The 19,641-nt window shown below is 25.7% G+C and overlaps 1 protein-coding gene across 2 annotated transcripts; it reads right to left on the minus strand.

Moving 5' to 3' along the window:
- Window positions 1-857: 857 nt before the first annotated feature.
- On the minus strand, window positions 858-13,565 carry LOC145840492 (caspase-1-like). Of its 2 annotated transcripts, none has more exons than XM_082947771.1 (10): window positions 13,502-13,565; window positions 13,185-13,281; window positions 12,170-12,247; window positions 7,660-7,861; window positions 7,365-7,515; window positions 6,639-6,817; window positions 3,063-3,219; window positions 2,771-2,868; window positions 2,121-2,288; window positions 858-1,931 (listed from the first exon to the last, which is right to left on the minus strand). In XM_082947771.1, the coding sequence occupies exons 1-10, from the start codon at window positions 13,521-13,523 to the stop codon at window positions 1,512-1,514; spliced, it is 1,572 nt and encodes a 523-aa protein (XP_082803897.1). In that variant the 5' UTR covers window positions 13,524-13,565; the 3' UTR covers window positions 858-1,511. The 2 variants fall into 2 exon arrangements, with proteins under 2 accessions (XP_082803897.1, XP_082803896.1); XM_082947770.1 differs by having other exon boundaries at window positions 858-1,943.
- Window positions 13,566-19,641: the final 6,076 nt, after the last annotated feature.

Below are 19,641 nucleotides of genomic sequence, written 5' to 3' on the forward strand. Positions count from 1 at the left end.
TTTTTGTTTTAGCAATTTTGTCTTATAAATTACTTCAAACTAGTTCAGTAAAGCTCTATTCTATTTTTTAAACTTTTTCTAAACAGACTTTTATACTTTATGACGTAACTATTTTTTGTTAGACTTTTCAAATTCATTATATATAACTAAAATTACTCTACAATATTCATAGTTTTTAGCAATGTTATTCTGAAGAGAGCTAAACGAAATTAATAAATAAACTTTTTTCGAAAATGAGTCAGTTATGTTTAAACTTTTTAATTTATTTAAGAAATAAAAAATAGAAACTCCTAAAAAGTTTATAATACAAAAACATTTGAACTTTTTTAACAAATATGTTAGTACCTTTCCCTATACTAACGGTATTTTTGTACAATGTTGAACTTAATTTAACAATTGCCTTTTAGTAAATAAAAACTTTGATTAGGAAGTGTGTTAAAAAATAAAGAGTTAGTTGTAAAATAACTTTCTATACATTAAATATATTTGTTTTGTAATAACTAAACCTAATTATTGATTTTGTGTTTTAACATAGTTTTTATAATTTTTAGTTGATTTTAGTTAAATTTTACTTTGTTCAACTAAAACTGTAATATATTTCAAAACAGAAGATGTTTAAAAACGCTAGTCTACTAATCAAAAATTTAAAAGAAAACAATAATAAATTAACTTTTTTCCGTACATATGCTCAAAACTTTACTTTTTTTTACTATTTAATGTTTCCAATGCAAAACTAAAATAACACATTAACAACTGTTTATCGCAAGTCAGAACTACTTTTTATTAAATACTCTTTGATAATGTTATAATAACTACACTAATGGATTATTTATTAGTTTAAATTGATAGAACGCTGATCAAGAAAATGCATATCTCAAAGAAAGAAAAAATATTTGATAAAATTTTCTAAGTTAAAAACAATATTAAGCATTTGATGCTATCCTTTCAGTTTTTGCTTTGCAAAAAGGTTTTAATATGTTTTTCCTTGTCTGTATTTAAATGTTTAAAAAAAATAATAAATTATATTTTTTTATATATGATGTAATTTTACAGTGCTATTTTTAAGGCAAAAATAATAATGCTAAAAAAAGTTAAAACTTTAACTCTAATTCATTTCACTTAGTTGTAAACTTTATGATTAAAATTTACAAAAAATGTTTGTGATAAAAAAATAAAATAAAAGTAACACTATTGAAGAAATAAAAGGTGAATGATCGTTTAAGTTTTGGACAAATGGAGATATAAAATATAAGGCACAATAACTGGTGAGGCTTTAACAAATAACCTATTTGGTAATAAATAATTACTAAAAAAATTATATTTTCTAACAAACTTTGTTTCCAACAAATGCATAAATGTGCCACCAAAAAAAAAAACTATGTTATTATAGTTATAAGCTTTCTTCTCGCTCAAAATATTCAAATATTCTATCTTTTTTATCGTTTGCATTACTTTTTTCCGTTTACAGTCAATTTCGAAATCATTCATTGGATCAGAGACAAACTGTGGCGTCATGGAAAATGCGTTTCCATGAAAACCTTTCCCCCTGGCGACGAGGTGTAGTGGGTGTGGCACTGGGGGTAGCTGAGGGGTCGTTGCTGCAGCTGACTTTCGATCGCGAAATTTCCCCTCTTTTGATCCTGAACGTTGGACGAGTGGTTTCTCTGCCTCCTCGAGAACCTGAACTCCCCTTCACCGGTGACGGGGGTCGCCTGGGTGATGTTTATGTTGGGAGGGGGCAAGTTGAGGGTGAGCTGGTGGGGTCTCGGGGAGTTTGGGTTAATATCCCCGGTGGGAGGGTAGAAGGAGCTCCGGATGACGTTGACCTCGTCTTGCGGCTGGAAGCCGGCAAACGAGGTGGTGGTTTTGGTCACTTGGTGGCGCGTTATGCGGCAGCTGTGGTGCAGGTTGGTCGCCAACTCGTCCATCGTCTGTTGTGAGAGCTAACAAGTTTATAATTTCAATATAAATTAACATATAAACTGTGCTTAACTTATATAATTTTTATTGTAGACTTTAACAATTTTTTAATTAGTTTATAGTAGGTAAAATTACAAATAATAAAATACAGTATATAATAAGCATGAATATAATATAAATTTTTGTAAATAATAACTAACTGTTTCGAAAGTTTTTGTCGTGACGAAGTCAGGCGTCTTTGGGAAAAAATGAAGAATTCTGGTGAGCTGAGTTGTGATGGAGGGAATTTGCTTTTTGTTGTTCATTTTTTCGTTTTTCGTTGATGACGACCAATCGTAAGCGACCATGCAGTTCACATTTGTCAGCATCTTTAAAAGTTTTAAAGATCAATATATAGGCTTACAAAAAATATATAGTTTAGTATTAATGTAAAAAATAGCATAAATTTAATATGTTATGACTTTATCTAATACCTATTTTGCAAAAACTAAAATATACATTACTATTTTAAATAAGAATTGTATAGATGTCTAAAACTTTGTTATAAACTAAATTAGATTCTGTAGTCTAAATCTAGATACTAACTATTGAATATCTAATAATGATTTTATAAATTGAAAGTCCAAACAGTATTGAAAACAAATTAAAAAAACTTATGTTTTACGTCGCTGCACATAAACTACTTAAGAGTTAATATATTTTAAAAAATCAATTTCTTAAAGTACTATTAAGAGCAAGCTTAGGCTCATATTTAAAATAGTTAAATGTACCATAACAAATAGCGTTTTTAACCTATATTTTAATATGAATTTAAACGAAAAAAAAAAAACTTTAAAACCAAAGTACAAACTTGAAGCAAGTCTTTTTTATTTCGGAAAACATTCAAAGTCGAGCATAAAGCTTGTATGAATATAGACCCATTCGATTGGTTTCTCCAAGAATAGTATTCTGTAAGTTTGTTCATGTTTTTATTTAGTTGATATTCTTTAAGTGTTTTTTATTTAGTACTTTAAAGTCATATCCTAAAAATAGAAATAAAATTAACTAAAGATTGAAGTAAAATTGCAAACGTAATTTGTAAGATATTAATCAAATAAATTTTATAAAATAAATCAAAAAATTGATATTGAATAAATAAACACCTTTAGCAGTTGAATGAGCAATTAGAAAGTCGGCTTGCGATGGGATGACCTGAACTTCGTTGTCATGGAAATAAACACGCGCGTCAACCGCGTCTTCTGATTGGAAGGTTTTGGGCCTGCTGTGACCCCCGCTGTCCAGCTTTTTACCTCTGCACGCCTAGAAGTATTCGTAAGAAGTTCTTCATAGTTTCAATTTATAATTATAACATAAATATCACTCTACTAGTAACTTTAAGCTAATACATGTATAGAATATATAAAATTATTTTTTTAAGAGATTACTGAATACATTTAAATATACAAATATATTTTTGTTAAAAAAGTACTATACTTGTAAGAAAAAAATCTATAATAAAATTTAAGCATGTGTTAATATTTAAATAGACTTATTTTTCAAAAAAAAAAAGTTTTACTACAGAAATACAAGTACTTTACTACTGTGCTTAATTTCACTTTAAACTTTATAAAAACATATATTTTTTTAATACATTTAATGAAGGGTATTTGCATTAAAACATTTTTTCTTAAAATGACTCACTTATAAAAATTGTGGTGCTAAATGCATACTTTAAGCAGCCATTGACGTATATGTACAAAATGGTAAAACAACCATGATATATTAATTTAATTTTTACAATTAATATCAGTTAATAAAAAGAACTTTATTTATCGTAAAAAAAAGGTTTTCTTAAAAACAGTAACTTACTGTTACTTTTAATATTAAAAATGTTAAAAAAATATTTTTATTTTCATTTAATTTTAATCTACTAAAATAGTTTAATACCAAAAACTAATGTAAAAATTAAACCTGTTTGTTTTAAAAAACAAAATTACTATATTAATTTTTAAACTAGTTTAAAAGTATATTTATCACAATTAGAAAGGATTTGCACTTCAATTATATTTATCTTCTTAGTTATAAAATCTTACAAAATCTAAATACTATTTTGATACAATGTGTTATAAAAAACATAGATCGGTTTAAGATGTTTAGAAACACTTAATAAAAGAGGTTTAGATATTAAGTTACAATTTAAATCATAATTAAATGAATAAATAATGATTAAATGAATAATATTTTACTACTAGTTTACTATTTCTAAAAATTTATAACGACATTTATAGAAACCGTTTTTCTAAGAAAAGGAAGAAAACAACTGTATTGCAGAATAGTTATGCGAGTAAACAATAAAAAATATAAAAAACTGTCTATTTTTAGTTCAGTTTAAAGCTTAAACTAAAAGTAAAATGTTTTAAGCGCACCGCAGGTTTAGCATCACATGGTTTTCTGTAACTTTAAAATTTATAACAATGTGGTTTGGAAAATTGCGCACAGAAACTGGAACGCTTTCTTTGTTGACACATTGAGAAAGCAAACAATGGGAACTACACCTAGAATTTATGCAGCAGTTGAACTGTTTAATATTGTGACGCGAATTGGAAGATACTTTTTGTTTCTTTGCTAACTTTCTTTGAACGCTTTTGCCGCAGTACTAAAAGTATCAAACAACAAAGCCTTTTCGTATATAGTTAAAAGTAACTACTTTTTTAATATAGAAACAAAGATAAAAACCAAAACTTCCTTTTAATGCCTTTAAAATAAGTAGCTAAAGCTATTTTTAACGTTTTTTTTTCTTGTAAACTATATTGTTTTTTGAATAAAAAATACTTTTAGGACATTTTTGAGTTTTAACTTTTTGTAACTGTAAAATACATTTTAATATTAAGTTTTTTAATTACTTATTTTCTAAACTTATCAAGGTATTTATTTCTTTTTCGTTTTTTTTTATACTTCGTATTTCATAACGATATACAATAAGAGAATATTTTGTTCTATTATTTTTTAGCATAAAAATAAATTAAGAGCTAAAAATAAATCTTAAGTTTAGAAATATCTTAAATAGTATAGTTTACATAAAGTCTTGCATAGGAAAAACAAGTATAATTTACAAAAACAAGTTGGAAATTTACTCTCAGAGCATATTGAACACGTAAAAATTATGCTGTATTAATGATGAAGCTTATTTCTTTGTGAAAACTACATTCATTTAAAAATAATTAGAGCTAAAGAGTAGTACCGCCTTTAGGGATATCATTAAAATAATTACAAACTCCTTATGTTGTTGATGAACCATAACTAGTTTATGATTTTTTTTTTTTACTAAACTTTTTCCACTTCATTGAACAAAAAGATTTAAATTGTTTTTACTTGCTTATTATAATGTCAAATTTAATAACAGCAATAAAAAAGGTGATCATAACTAATACTCAGCTTATTATAAGCACAATAAAAAAAAGTCACTCAATTTTTGATAACTCAAAAACATTTGTCAATTTTGAGTACTATACTTAACTGCTTAACTTGAAGTATTATAACAAAGTCTTTGTTGCTAGTGTTTTACATATCTGAAATAATGGATCAATATTTTATTAAGCATAGCTATGATTCTGTATGTTAAGAAATAGTTGAAGTCTGTTTTTTTTTTGTGAATACTTATAAAATAAAATAATACACAAATTTTACAGAAACCAGAATGTTATTTTTTAATATTAAAGTAAATGTTATTCAAAATATTTTTTTTTATTTATTGCATAATAGGGTTACTTCAAGGGGTTATAAAACCAGTTATAAAACAAATTTAAAAAAATCAAAAGCATTAGAGGTTCTATAAGTTTAAACGTTTATTAAAACAGGATCTTAGAAAAATAAAAAAATTAAATCAAGGACTAAGTGAACTTATATCTAAAGAGTAAGCACTAGCTTTACATACAACATTTAATAAACTATAAAAACTAATTTTATATTGAAACTTACTGTAATTATTTATAAACTATTTAAAAGTTTTAGCTGACGTTCAGAAAAAAAACTAAATAATAGTAATTTTTTATAAAAAACAAGCTTAGTATGAAACAAAAGCCTAACTTAACTAACAGCTAATATATACAATATATATATAGATTTTGTATAACATCCAAAAAAGCAATTTTATTACTTTGGTTGTAATTAGTAGTATTTATTTATACTAACTGTTTTCGATGTTACAAAAAAATACGTTTAATAAAATGTATTAGTAGTAGGTATATATTTTAAGTATATTTTTAACTAGGATACAAGTAAAGCTTGATCAGGGTTCCCAAAGGTGGGGAGTATCGTCTATACAGGAGGGGTCAAATAGTAAGGCGGCGAAATTAAAAAGGTAATTTACTAGCAAAAGGTTTTTTTTTAATGTCTGGCAATGGGCGTTAATGAAAATATTTTGGGAAAATCTTATACAGATCACCTTATTTAAATAGTTATGATTAACTGGTATAAAGTAATTTGCTTAAATTAACTACCAAAAGCAAGATACATTTATTACCTTTATCAAGTAAACATTGAGATAAAAATATAGCAAAATAACTTTGAAAAACATTTTTTTAATCTTACCAACGTATGACGTAAATAATTTAAAAAATTTTCTATACCACTTACCTAAAATAAGTTTAAATAATCCAAAAAAGCTTTGAAACTTCTGCACACTGCTAAAGAAAAAAAATTACTTATAATTTTTAGAAAGAGTACAAAACATCACCAACTTGTATAAAAAAAAGCTTAGGTTTTTCTGCAAGAGAAGGACAATTTTGAGATTCAAACGGAGTGGTGAAGTCTTTTAAATGAAGTTTGCCATCATGAGCATACAATACATCATTTGTGTCTCCGTGAGTAAGTATTGCACATGCGAAACAGTCATACTCTGAATGATCGTTTGTTGCAACTAAAACGTAAAAATTTGTAATAAAACCTACACTCTTTTATTTTTTACAACCAGCAGGGTTGCCAAATGTTTTTGGAAAATTTTCTCCAAGTTTTCAAAATTACTACCAGGTTATTAAACGTACACATTTTTGGGTCTATTTTTGGTTAAAAGTTTAGTTTAAGGTAAGAATGTACTGTGATAAATAGTAAATAAACATTGAAAAGACACTGTAAAGCTACTTTAAATATGTTTTTTAATAAAGAAAATTTGAGGAACACAATATTTTTATTCATATGATTGACTTTTTTGTCAAATCGAAATTTTACTACTTATCATGTTATAATTTTTGAAATTCCATGTTTTTTTAGTTATTTATGTTCGAAATTTTAGGTTTTTTTTCAAAATTTCTCAAATTCCAGGTTTTTTGGTAATCCTGAACCAGGTAAAGAATATATAGTAAAAGCAAACTTAAAATTCACATCAAAATAATAACTGTTAACTAAGTATTGTAGTTTGATAAAGTAACCTATTTTTTATACGAATACAATCAAAACATTTTCTTCACCTAAATTAATCCAATCTAAAGTTTCTTTTTTTGTACAGTTATCAAACTGTCTAATATATTCAAAGCCGAGATTTAAGGCCATATTTTTTAAGTTTTCAGCGTCCTTGTCTGTACCTTTTCTTTCTTCTAGCCTAGTTTTTTCATCAAAATTCTGTAATTAAATTAGAATCAATTTCAACTATCAAATTGAAATTATTTAAAAACTAAAACATTGAATTTTTTAGGTATGATTTTTAAAAGAAAAAATAACCTAAGTTGTCTGTTTGGAAGTAATGTTTGGAAGAGTATCACTTACTTTATAATTGAATATCATGAAACAGCCTCGCTCAACATGATTCATGTTATAAAACAAATCTTGTTTACTTAACAATTTAATTGGATCTGAAAAAGGTTTTTCAATTATAGCTTCAGCATAATGATTACTGTCACTAGTAGTACGCATTACTGCATCACTATCCACTAAGTCCAAATCTGAACTTTCTACTGGTATATAGTCCCTGTAAAGAAATAAGCTTCAAACTAGTTACATTCTTTAAAAAAATTTGAAAGCACAAAAAAATTAACTACATTTAGCAATACTAACTTCCAGTTACAATTTAATGTTTAATACATCCATAGAACTTACTCAAGTTTATGAATTAGAATATTTCAAATTTATATGTAAAGTTAAAAAATAAAAGAAAAGTATCAAAAAAGAAAAAAATATATCTTTTTTATCTTTAAAAACGATTAAAAAAAGATAGCTGTATGTTTTATAAGCTAAGAATGTATGCATAAATTATTTTAGAATTAAAATCAAGTTTACGAAGTGTAGAAAACTTTGTTGACATAGTGAAAAATACTTATAAAACTTTATATTTGTTTTTCAAATATATATGCTAAATGTTATCTAGAGATTATGGTCAAGAAAATAATTTTTACTTAAGTCTTTAATGACAAATTTAAATGTGCAAGAGTCAGATTTAGACAAGTATCACTAGGGGTAGGGAGTACAGCACATTTTTTTGGTCATGTTGTAAAATCCATATGAGGAGTCTTGATATGGATGTGTTTTGGTATCATTAAGATGATTTAAAAAAAAAAAAATTTTAATCCCTAAAAAAAAACTGCACCCCAAAAAACTGATCTGGACCCCAAAAATCACATAATTTTTGATTTTTTGACTTAAATAGTAATAAAGTCACTCATACACGTCCTAGACTTATATTTTATATCTTAAATTAAAGCTAATAATTATAGGCATACACTTAATGACATTTCAACTGCTTTTGGAATATTATGACATCATAATCACACAAAATATGTAAATTTTATCTGTAAAATGGTGCGTTTTGAAAAATTAAGAAGCATAGCTGGTTGTCTAATCTAATTAAAACAAAATATTTTAAAATAAAACTTTGTAGATATACTTACTTACCTTTAAAATTTAGGTGATGTTGTATGTATATTAATGGGATATTTGATGTCATAATTCATTTAGCTATAAGTATTTAAAAATAACCTAAGAATGTTATTCAATTTGCATTACAAAAACATAACGAATTACAAAAAAGTTATAATTTATTATAGGAAACATAATGTTGTATGACATTAAAGATTAAGTTAATGATTGCAAAATAAATAGAGACTAGTATAATAAAGAAATAAAGAACATTGCATAATAAAACGAACATTGCACTGTATCATTTAGCATTTACACTTAAGATTACTGCAAAATGACAGATACTTTTAAAAATAGTAGTATAAAATAACTGTCAAATGATTGATAAAAATCTTACTGACTATATGTACATAATACTCATAAAAATACATTAAAACTACTTTTTAACTTTATGTAAAAGACATCTGTTCTACTATTAAATCTATTTGGACATGGTTTCTCAGTGAAAAAGTAATAGATCTTTCATTAGAAACATCCCATTCCCCATCAACTTTACAATCAAGAATATAATCTAAATGCAAGTTTAGCAAATCACGTTTAGGTGGGTGTTTCCACTTCGAATTTCTTCTGTCTTGAACTCTCATGAGGTGGTCCATCTTATAAGTCCCATCATCATTTTTACCTTCACACATAGCAATATACCATGTGTCTGATAACCCTTCACTAATTAATGTGACATAAAAATTCCCTTCCATAATATCTTCATTGTTTTCTTTCTGTATATTGGGGGAAGAACCCCCTACAATTAATAATGCATCAGTGTTTGTTGGTAAAGAACATAGAGAGCACTCATCATCTTCTGCAACAAGAGCACATAAGTTTAGAAGTCTTTCTTCGTGAGTATTACCATAAACTTTAAAAAGTTCTGGATTGTATAACACTTCAGATTTGTGAGACTCTCTAAAGTAAATTAACTCATTATGAACAATAACTTCATTTCGATCAGGATGAGATTTTAAAATAGAACGCAGCTCTAACACGCTCACTACAGGCCCACCCCAACTTTTACACAGTTTGAGACGTTTCTGCACATATTGATCCCTTTTTTTCCCTTTTTCAATTTTTTCATTTATCTGTTTGAGCTTTAAATTTTTTTGATCTGCTACCCACCTTTGCTCCATCTCATTCAGAAATTGAACAACTTTATTTTTTTTTTTTTTCATTTTTAGTTTGAAAAGAATCAGATATAAGTAATGAACAGTCATTTCTTATCCCTTTTGCTGTGAATCGTTGGTTTCTAAACTTTGCCACTGCTGCTCGCCTTCCAAAACCAGCAAGGTGTCTTTCAGATTCCAAGTTGTTTGTTGGGAGTCCAACCAGTTCTTCATTACTTAATAGGTTGAGCTCAGTAACACGTGGTGGATTTGACAAACAAAACTTTCCAAAACCATATTCTCTACCTGTTTGGCGATCAAAAACTTGAGCGGCATGGAGACACATCTTCTTAAGAATTTTACAACATATCTCAGAAGTTGGGTTTAACACTTTAATATGTGGATAATGTACAACATAGGCATCCAAAGTATTCATTATTCCATTGCTGAGATCTTCGTATAGTTTAGGAAATACTTTGAGAAGGTCTTGTTGAGAGCTAACCTCAACAAAGTGTAAAAATGGTAGTGTTACCTTGTGAGTAAAGTAAGAAAGTGCCTCAAGTTCAGTCATTAGAAATTCAGAGTCAAGCAGTAGTTTGACAACTTCCACATGCTGGTTGCTTAGGTGCGTTTCATTTATAAGCATGCGAATAAACGGAAGGCTTTGCAAAATAGATGAGGCAGAATACCCAAGTTTGGTAAACCTGCGTTTGTGATAGATTGCAAGGCGATTAACTTGGTTTTCTCTGTTTAAAATGTAGTCAAAGAGATCTGCTTGATTTGTACTGTGCGCTGACTTTTCATGACTGACCAAACTTAATATTGATGAAATTGCACACTCAGCTATACTTTTTTTTTCCTCGCAAAAATGGTTTAACCGATGGATTTAAAGCTTGAAGCTTTTTTCGAAAATCTAACTTTGATGCTATTTCAGCCAATACTGTCAGGTTAGAACGATCAAAGGCCTCCACTGGATGGGATTTGCACAACAAATGAGTTGGTGGTGGAACAGTTGATTTAAAATTTTTAGAAACTTCCTCCCCAATGGTTAAGTTTTTGCTAACAGAATCTGTCATGATCGAAGTTGTATTTTGCCAAAGCTGAACAGGTTTAACTGATTCTTGGGAAGAAACAGTTAAACCAGACAAAATTTGCATATTTTGTGTAATTATGACGTAATAATATATCAAAAGCAGTTGATATGTCATTAAAGGTATGCCTATAATCATTAGCTTTCATTTAAGATATAATATATAAGTCTAGGACATGTATGAATGACTTTATTACTATTTAAGTCGAAAAATCAAAAATTATGTGATTTTTGGGGTCCAGATCAGTTTTTTGGGGTGCAGTTTTTTTTTTTTTTTTTCTTTTAAATTCTTCTTAATTAGACCAAAACACATCCAAATCAAGACTCCTCATGTGTCTAGCAAACATCAACCAAGTACTCCCTACCCCTAGTATCACTTAGTATGTGCAATTAATAGCACTGACCCTAAATTTTATATTGAAAGCCATTTTACTTTAATTTATAACATATATGTTCCTCATATTTTAGCCCTTAAACTAAAACTGTAACTGCTATTAAATAGTTATACTAACTTGCCTTTAATCAGTACGTTGGTTCTCAAAACATTTAGTATTAATTTTTAGTAAGTATTAGTAGATGTTGGCTCTCGTGCATTAGTTTTATCCATAAAGTCTTTGATATTAGTTAAACTACTTACAAGTAAACAACTCTTACAAAATTTTATCTACCTTTTTGACTTGTATATACAGTAAAACTTGAAGTACTTAAAACAACTCTGACTTGAATTTAAATATATTTTGTTTATTAAGGCTAAATAAAATAACTAGAATAATTAAAATTTTGTTATCTAAATATTTTTGAAGTTAGTTTTGCAATGTTCAATTATTTAGATGTTCTTTATATTTAAACATTTTTGTTGTTGTTTAATGGATTATAAGCGTTAGTGTGTTTAAAAGGAATTTTTAATTAGTAATAAAAACTTGTAAATCGCAAACATTTGCAAGATATATAAAAGCACTGGTATTGAATGCAACTAATAGTAAAATAACAAACTTTAACACAATAGACATAAATTCAAACCCTATTACATAAACCTTACTTATAAATTTGAAAATAATCGTTTATTACTAATTCTATAGCAACGGAATTTTAGGAATTTTAACACTGCTTGGCTCTAAACCAATCACTTATAATTTCTAATAAGCTTTATTCAATACAATAACACACAATTCAAACTTACCTAAAGAAATGTTTGACAGCATTTGATGCGCCCATTGGACTCAATTTGATTTCTTCTATTGATGACTGTTTAGGTATACTGTTAAAATATTTTTGCACTTTTAAAACATTTTTTATGTACAAATAAATTCATAAAGGTAACTGTTGTGCTGAAATTAAACTAAAATTGACATAAAAATTACTTTTGTTTCTTTCTGTTATTCTGTAAGCTTTTTTATTAGTTTTTGTTTTAAAAGAAGTAATAGTAAAACAATTTAACAATACATATTTAACACTTAATCAAACTTCATAATTGGAAAGTCTTAACTTTGTTTTTGTTTATTAAAACTTTTAGTAGAAATACTTGCACACAGCAGCTGAAATAGAAAAAAAATTATATATAAAAAATTATATAATAGTAGTTTAAAAATTATTAAATTAGTACTTGAAGGGCTATTAGATAGAAATTATTAATGATTTATAAAATGTTTTAATTTTAATATAAAATAGTTTAACCTAGTATTTTGTTTATTAAATCATGGTTAACATTCATTAATTCTATTTTAAAATTATTAAATATAATAAAAACTTCAGTAAGCAATAAATATAAATAATCAACAGATGTTAAAAATTTATTCATACATCCAATTATGTACTGTATTAATTCTTCCTACATTCTTATTTCAAAAATCTATTTTAAACTTAAAACAGTTTACAAATATACATCTTATTTAATTATATAACTAAGTATACTTTAAATGAATTACTTTTAATTCTCTGTTGTAACTAAAGTTTTGTTTCTAAATATAATTATAAAAACTGTTTTGTTGTAAAACTATATTTTATAAAAATTAATGTATAACTGTCAAATATTTTTTAAAGAGTACTAAACCAAAAAAAGGTAATACCAACATTATAGGGCTTCAAATTTAGTTATGCAATAAAAGAGAAAAAACATTGAATAAAAGTGTTTTTCTTTATTTTCAATTAATCTTATTATAATGTATACAAAGCTATTATTTGTTAAAAAAACATACACGCTCATCAATTTCATAATTTTACCAGCAGGTTTTCCTTTGTTGAACAATCTTTGTGGGGAAATTGGCGGTTTTTTTTTACTCATCATGACTTCACCTACAATTTGTCACAAAACATTAAACAAGGGATTTCCTATACAAGTTTATTAAAGTTATTAATGAAAAGTAACTACAATAATTAGATTAAGTATATTATTCTTAAGAGTTGTTATTGTATTTATATTTCTAAAACATGCATTATACAAACGTACCTTTAATCACATTAAATCACTTCGTTTTTATAAAAAAATAACTATTAACATATTAAAACAACTAACCAGCATTACTTGATGTTGACATAATTGTAGTGATGAGTTTCGTTTTTAAATTCTAAGTTTCTCTAAAAATCATTAAGATGATATAGTAGTTAAGTCAACTTCTTAAATATTTAAAACTTAAAAAAATTTTTTAACATAGTAGCAATGTATTGCAAACCCTTGACTACTTTAAGTTATACAATAAGTATAAAAAATAATTATACATATAAATGATATAAATGATCAAAACATTTTTAGAAATTATAAGCATAACATAAAACATATTTTTATTAGTAGCAAAAGTAACACAATGCTTTAAATATATGTTTATAGATTTAAACAGAAAACAATTTTAAAACCTTAAATTTAACTTAACAAAAATTTGAACAGTTTATTATAACTTTAACAACAGAAGGACTTAAAATATCAAAAAATTATATTTTCAGGTAGAAAAATGCTTCGAAATCATTATTGAAAACTAGCCTGAGATTGCAGAAAGTTTAAAACAGACCTAAGTTTAACCTTCGTTTTTTAAATTAGCTTGAGTATATGGCAACAGTGATTAAACAAAGAAACTGTGCTTTCAAAATCTAGTTAGAATCTACTCTTTTCTTCTTCATTATTTTAAATGTTACATTGCATGTTACTATTTTCTTAATGTTTGTCTACAACAAATGTTATCAGGGTTGCCACTCTTTGAGCCAAAAAATCTTCCCTGAGTGACCAAAAATTTCCCTGAGTAACCTTAAATTTCCCTGAGTTTCCCTGAGTATTTTTCAAATCTTAAAAAAAAAAAATTCTCTTCTAACACAAGTTATTAATACCTCATTCTCATATTTCTTCTTTAATAACAAAAGGAAGGTTGTATGTGTATGCTTCTGCATTAAACTTATGAAAAATATGTTTTCAAAAACTCAATCTTAAAAGGTTTAAACCAATTAAAAATTAAAAACTAAATTTTTGCACAACTTTGTGTAAACTTGTTAGTTAACTTTCTACATAAAAGAATAAAGTTTAATTTGTTTAACATTTTAATTGACAAAATTTAATTATACTATAATAATAATTTCACATGAAGAACTCACTTAAATGCATACATATAATAATGAATAGTTAACAACAACTTTCATTTCTCTAAACTGTTTGATTTTACTTAAGTAAATATAAATTTAAAACTTAAAAAAACTACAATGTTAATACTAAGAATATTGAAGAACTAGCCGCAAGGCTAAAAAAATTCTAAATAACCACTTAAATAATAAAAATTACTACTTTTGAACAAAATATTGAAACTGGATTAACTAAACCTCATTCTAGATCTAGAAAAAAATTTCCCTGAGATTTTCAAAAACTTCCATGAAACTTAGAGAAAAAATCAAAACTTCCCTGAGTTTCCCTGAGTTAAAAGAAAAATGCCAAAATTCCCTGAGTTTCCCTGAGTTCCCTGAGTTCCCTGAGTGTGTGGCAACCCTGTGTTATACTAGAAATATAAACTAGTAAAGAATTTTTGATTTGATACATTATCGTCATATAAACTTGTTTAAGTTATTTAAAACTTTAATCTTAATTTTCTTTGGCTGAAAATTCTTTTAAATACAGGTTTGTAAGTTAAAAAAAATAACTTTGGTGGTATTGCTAGTTTTATAACAGCCTTATTAAGTTTAAGAAAGTATTTACGTTGTAATTGTTACTGTTTGAAAAACAGCTCTGTTTCCATTTTAGTTTAAAGTAATCACAAATTATGTTTATAGAATTAAAAATTTTTAAGATTTGTTTTAAATTAGACTGCTAAAGTTTTAAAGTTTATCAATGTAGTTTTTATAAAAAGTTAGTTTAGTTCCAAGTTTTAAAATACAGTAAAGAATTGTAGCTTATACTTTTTACTTATGACTATTTTTTTATCTTTTATAATTTTTTTCCAAAAGATTTGTAATAGTAGAGTAAAAGTTTAAATTATGTAAGATTATTATTTAACTTTTGTTTTATAGTTGACTTTTTACATCAGCTACAGTCAGCTTCAAAAAGGTGGGTCAAGCATTCATCAATTTTTTTCTGACTAGAAATTTGAACCAAGTATTATACACAAAGTATCACTGAATTATTTTTTTTTTAACTGGTTTTGTTTCTATTCTGCTTCAAGTGTTTTAAAGTTATTCAGATTTGAACCTAACCAGTATTTGCTAATTTTAAGTTTAAAATAATGAAAATACTAAATAAAAACACCTAAAATACTTTCTAAAACTTTTTTAAACTTTTTTGTTAAATGTACATATACTTTTTATAGTATTGAGTTTAATGAAAAATAAAATTGCTTAAAAAAGCAATTTTTTAGGTTTTATTAAGTTAAATCTCTTGAAAAAGACTAAATAGGTTACAAAATATACCAGTCAAAACTTTTTTTTTAATGTTTCCACAATAATAAGCCCCTGTAAATATGCTTTAAGCTTATTTACTATACATACTCTAGCAAAAAGTGAAAACAAAAATTGAGGCTCCAAATTGGTTTTATAAGTTATATGCAGGTGGTCACTGCTTTTAAAACAAGTTTTCTTTTCTTTTCTTTAAATAAAATTTAACCTAAGATAAAAAAGTTTAACTGTTTACTTAAAAATATATTATTTTTGGAAAGATACTATAATGCTACTATAAATGTGTTTATGATAAACAAAACTTTGATGAAAAATATATATATTTTTTTATATATGGTATTTTCTAACTTAATTGTTAAATACTTCACTGATAAATTTAAAACCAAACTACTATTAGATAAAGTGATTTAAAATCTATACCAGTTATTTCTTAATATACTTAACCATTAATTAAACTTTTGAACAAATTTTTATTTTATTTTTTACTTAGTTGTTATCAACTTGGTAAGCAAAATATTTTTAAATAAAGCTTATTCCTGTTTTCTGTATTTATGGTAAGCATAACATTTGCAAAACTTAAAAAAAGAAACCTAAACTTTAATATATTTAAAAATTTTAATGTTTGGATGTTAAAAATATTCTATTAACACAAACACTTTAAGAAAATAAATAAACATAGTAAATTACATTAATAAATTATGAAATAATCTTTATTTTATATAAAGTTAGTCCAATTTAAAAGTATAATGCAAACATTTACTGAAATTTAACACTAATTCATTCAGTAATTAAATAACTTTAGTTTTCACTTTGGTTTTTTCCGCAACTTTTAAAATAAATAGAAACAGCTAGCTACTTTGAACTAAATTCATTTTATATCAACATGCTGCACTCATAGCTTTAGTTTCGAGCTTAGGTAGTTCCCCAATGGAAAGTCCATTGGTAAAAATCTATTTTAAGAATCGAATCATACATAAAATAAGACAAACAATAATGACAATAATCAACAAAATATTTTTCTTTCAATATAAGGTATTATCTGCATATAGATTGTTTCATTAGTTTTAACTTGGTAATTTTGACCATTTATTTTGTATTGACAAAATAAAAACAGTTTGCTGTCAATAATAAAATAAAATAATACTTAGAATTAAATAGAAAGTAATACTTAGAGTTTTTATCACAATTGACTTATTTTATTAGATTTTAAAACTTAATTTTATTTAATTACTGATTAATGAAAAAGAAATAGTAAGATAATAAAACAAATTATTACATAAGAAACTAGCAAGTTCAGATATCAACATTTAAATTAAATTATGTAGGAATTCATAAACGAGACCACTTATCACAAAAATTATCATCTTGTCCTGGTCAAGTCGTTAAAAGGTATCCATGGTGTTCTACTCGATAACCGAAACGTTCTTAGTGCATTAGGTCCTAGGACAAATTATTTTGAGCGTTTTTTCGTCGTTCAATAAACTATGTAAATTTTCGAATCAATGCAAATTGAAATGAAATTTTTTAACTGGAAAAAATTAAATAATTTTTCAATTATAATAAAAGTGTCACAAAATTGTTACAATTTAACTTATGTTAACTTATTAAAGCTATTAATATATATAGGTCATAATATTTATAAAACTTTTAAATTATAAATTTATGTAAAACATGTCAAATAAACTTTAGCTTTACTGAAGAATATATGAGATAGAAACATTTCATATACAAAACAGCTGTATAATACTGTTGTTTACTAGAATAATTAAATATTAAGAAAAAGTAATGTAATCAAGAATCAATGTAATTGTGCTGGTGACTGCAAACGTACTCTGAAAGCTCAGTCTTATTTAAGAAAAAATATTATGTTTATCATATCAAAATCTAAACCGAGTTGAGCATAAGCCAATGTAGAACTTTTTTCAAGGTTAGAGTTAACTATTGCCTTGTAAATAATGTTCTCCGAACGGCAACCGCCCCGTTTAACATTATAAATGCAGCCACCAGCGCAATTACCTTGATTCTAGATTAGATTACTTTTATTTAATATTTTTTGATTATTTGACTTGATTAATCTCTCCAAATTCGCCGTACATGAAGAACTAGTTCGCATATTATGTCTGTTAAAGATTTTGGATAATGGATTATTTTTGCTAAAATGTTTTTTGACTAGTTTTATAAATTCTCTAAATATATTTGTTTTAACTGAACTACAGAATAAGAGATTATACTAAATTATATCTCGTTTTTTTTTTATTGTTCGTTTTAGTCTTTAATTTGTTGTTTCAAAATTAAGTTTATCATTGTAAACGCATTGTTCGTTATTAATTCATAATCATGTTTTGTCTTTAAAAATTTTCTTCGTTATTTGATCTTTTATTTAAACGTTGATTAATTATACTTGATATTTGTTTTAAATATTTTTTGGGTGGCTAGAACATTTATTAATATGCATAATTTTTGCGTTTTGCTTTTTATAAGACATATAGGAGAGATCATACAAGTTGAGCTTCACATCCAGGTAGTCAGTTGTCATCATTAGTGATTCAACAGTGACTCGTAACCCCATAGACTAAAAAAATGCTTACGTTTGTTTTTTTAGCCTTTCAACTTTAAAGTCAGAAGAATTAGGCAGTACAGCTAGAACATAATCACTGTGCAACCAAACTCTTTCTATAGCAAAAATATTTTTCAACTTGTCTAACAAAAAAAATGTCCTACTAATTCGCATAATTCTGCACCCATAAACGATCTCTGCGCTACATCAAAAAGATAGTTGGTGTTATTTTCTCTCTTCTTTCGCCACAGGGTTCCTTGTTCATAAAGTACTGACTGACTTTATCAATACCTTTCTAATTTTTATCAGTACATTTTTTGTAATTTTAGTGATATTGTCGTTAAATAATTTTTCATAGTCACTTACTGAAATTTCGTAATAAGATGTATATATGTTATATATGGATATAATTTATATATTTTGTAAATAACTTGTATTAAGTATGAAAAATGTACGATTGAATCAGAATATATTTGTAAAATACTTGTTAGTTATTATAACTACTATTCAAACAAATGATTTTATATAACTCTAAGCGTTAGTCTTTACATAGACATTTGATACGAAATTAAAGCGCGAGTACTATAATAACAGGTAGTCATAATTATATATTGCTGTTTATTGAACGACAAAAATAGTCGCTCAAAGAGTTTGGTCTAAGCCTTAGACTCAAAGGAACTGGTGTATTAAAAAAATCTTTCAGTTATCAAGACATACTCTACAAATGCAGTTTGATGTCTAGTAAAATGCAACGATGCAGACTTCGCGTAGAAAGCGAGATTACAAACAGTAATTTAACGAGTTACTTGAAGTATTTGTTTAAAGTAAATAAATTTCTTTTATTTACTTTTTATTTACTGTCTTTTTTTTAATAGTCTTTTAAAAATAAGATAAACCATTTACAAAACATGCTGTAAAATCAGTAAACTAACAAATTGGTTATGTTTTAATAGTTTTCCTGTAAAAATTGATGATCTTTTAAAAATATTCCTGTTTTTTTGACTAATAAAATGTTATTTTAAATTTTTTTATAAAAGTTTTACGATATCTTAATAGCCATTTTTTAGTTAAAAAGTTAAAAACTCTTCGTTTTTTTTTTGTAACAGCGTAAAATTAAATTAATACTTTTTAAAACTGTTTTTAAGTCAATATAGTTTGATTTTTATACAATAAGAAAATATTTGTGCATAAGAAAAATAATTAAAAGTTTTTGAAATCTAGTTACTTATACTGTT

This window comes from Thalia democratica, chromosome 7 (genome assembly GCF_965202585.1).
Source record: "Thalia democratica chromosome 7, ktThaDemo2.hap1.1, whole genome shotgun sequence".
Lineage (NCBI taxonomy): Eukaryota > Metazoa > Chordata > Thaliacea > Salpida > Salpidae > Thalia > Thalia democratica.

Coding starts and splice junctions, on each gene's coding strand:
- LOC145840492 (XM_082947770.1), bottom strand. CDS start 13,523: ATGTCAACATCAAGTAATGCTG. Junction 7,516..7,659: donor TCATGATATTCAATTATAAA/GTAAGTGATACT, acceptor ATTTAATTACAG/AATTTTGATGAAAAAACTAG. Junction 2,869..3,062: donor TGCTCATTCAACTGCTAAAG/GTGTTTATTTAT, acceptor ACAAACTTACAG/AATACTATTCTTGGAGAAAC.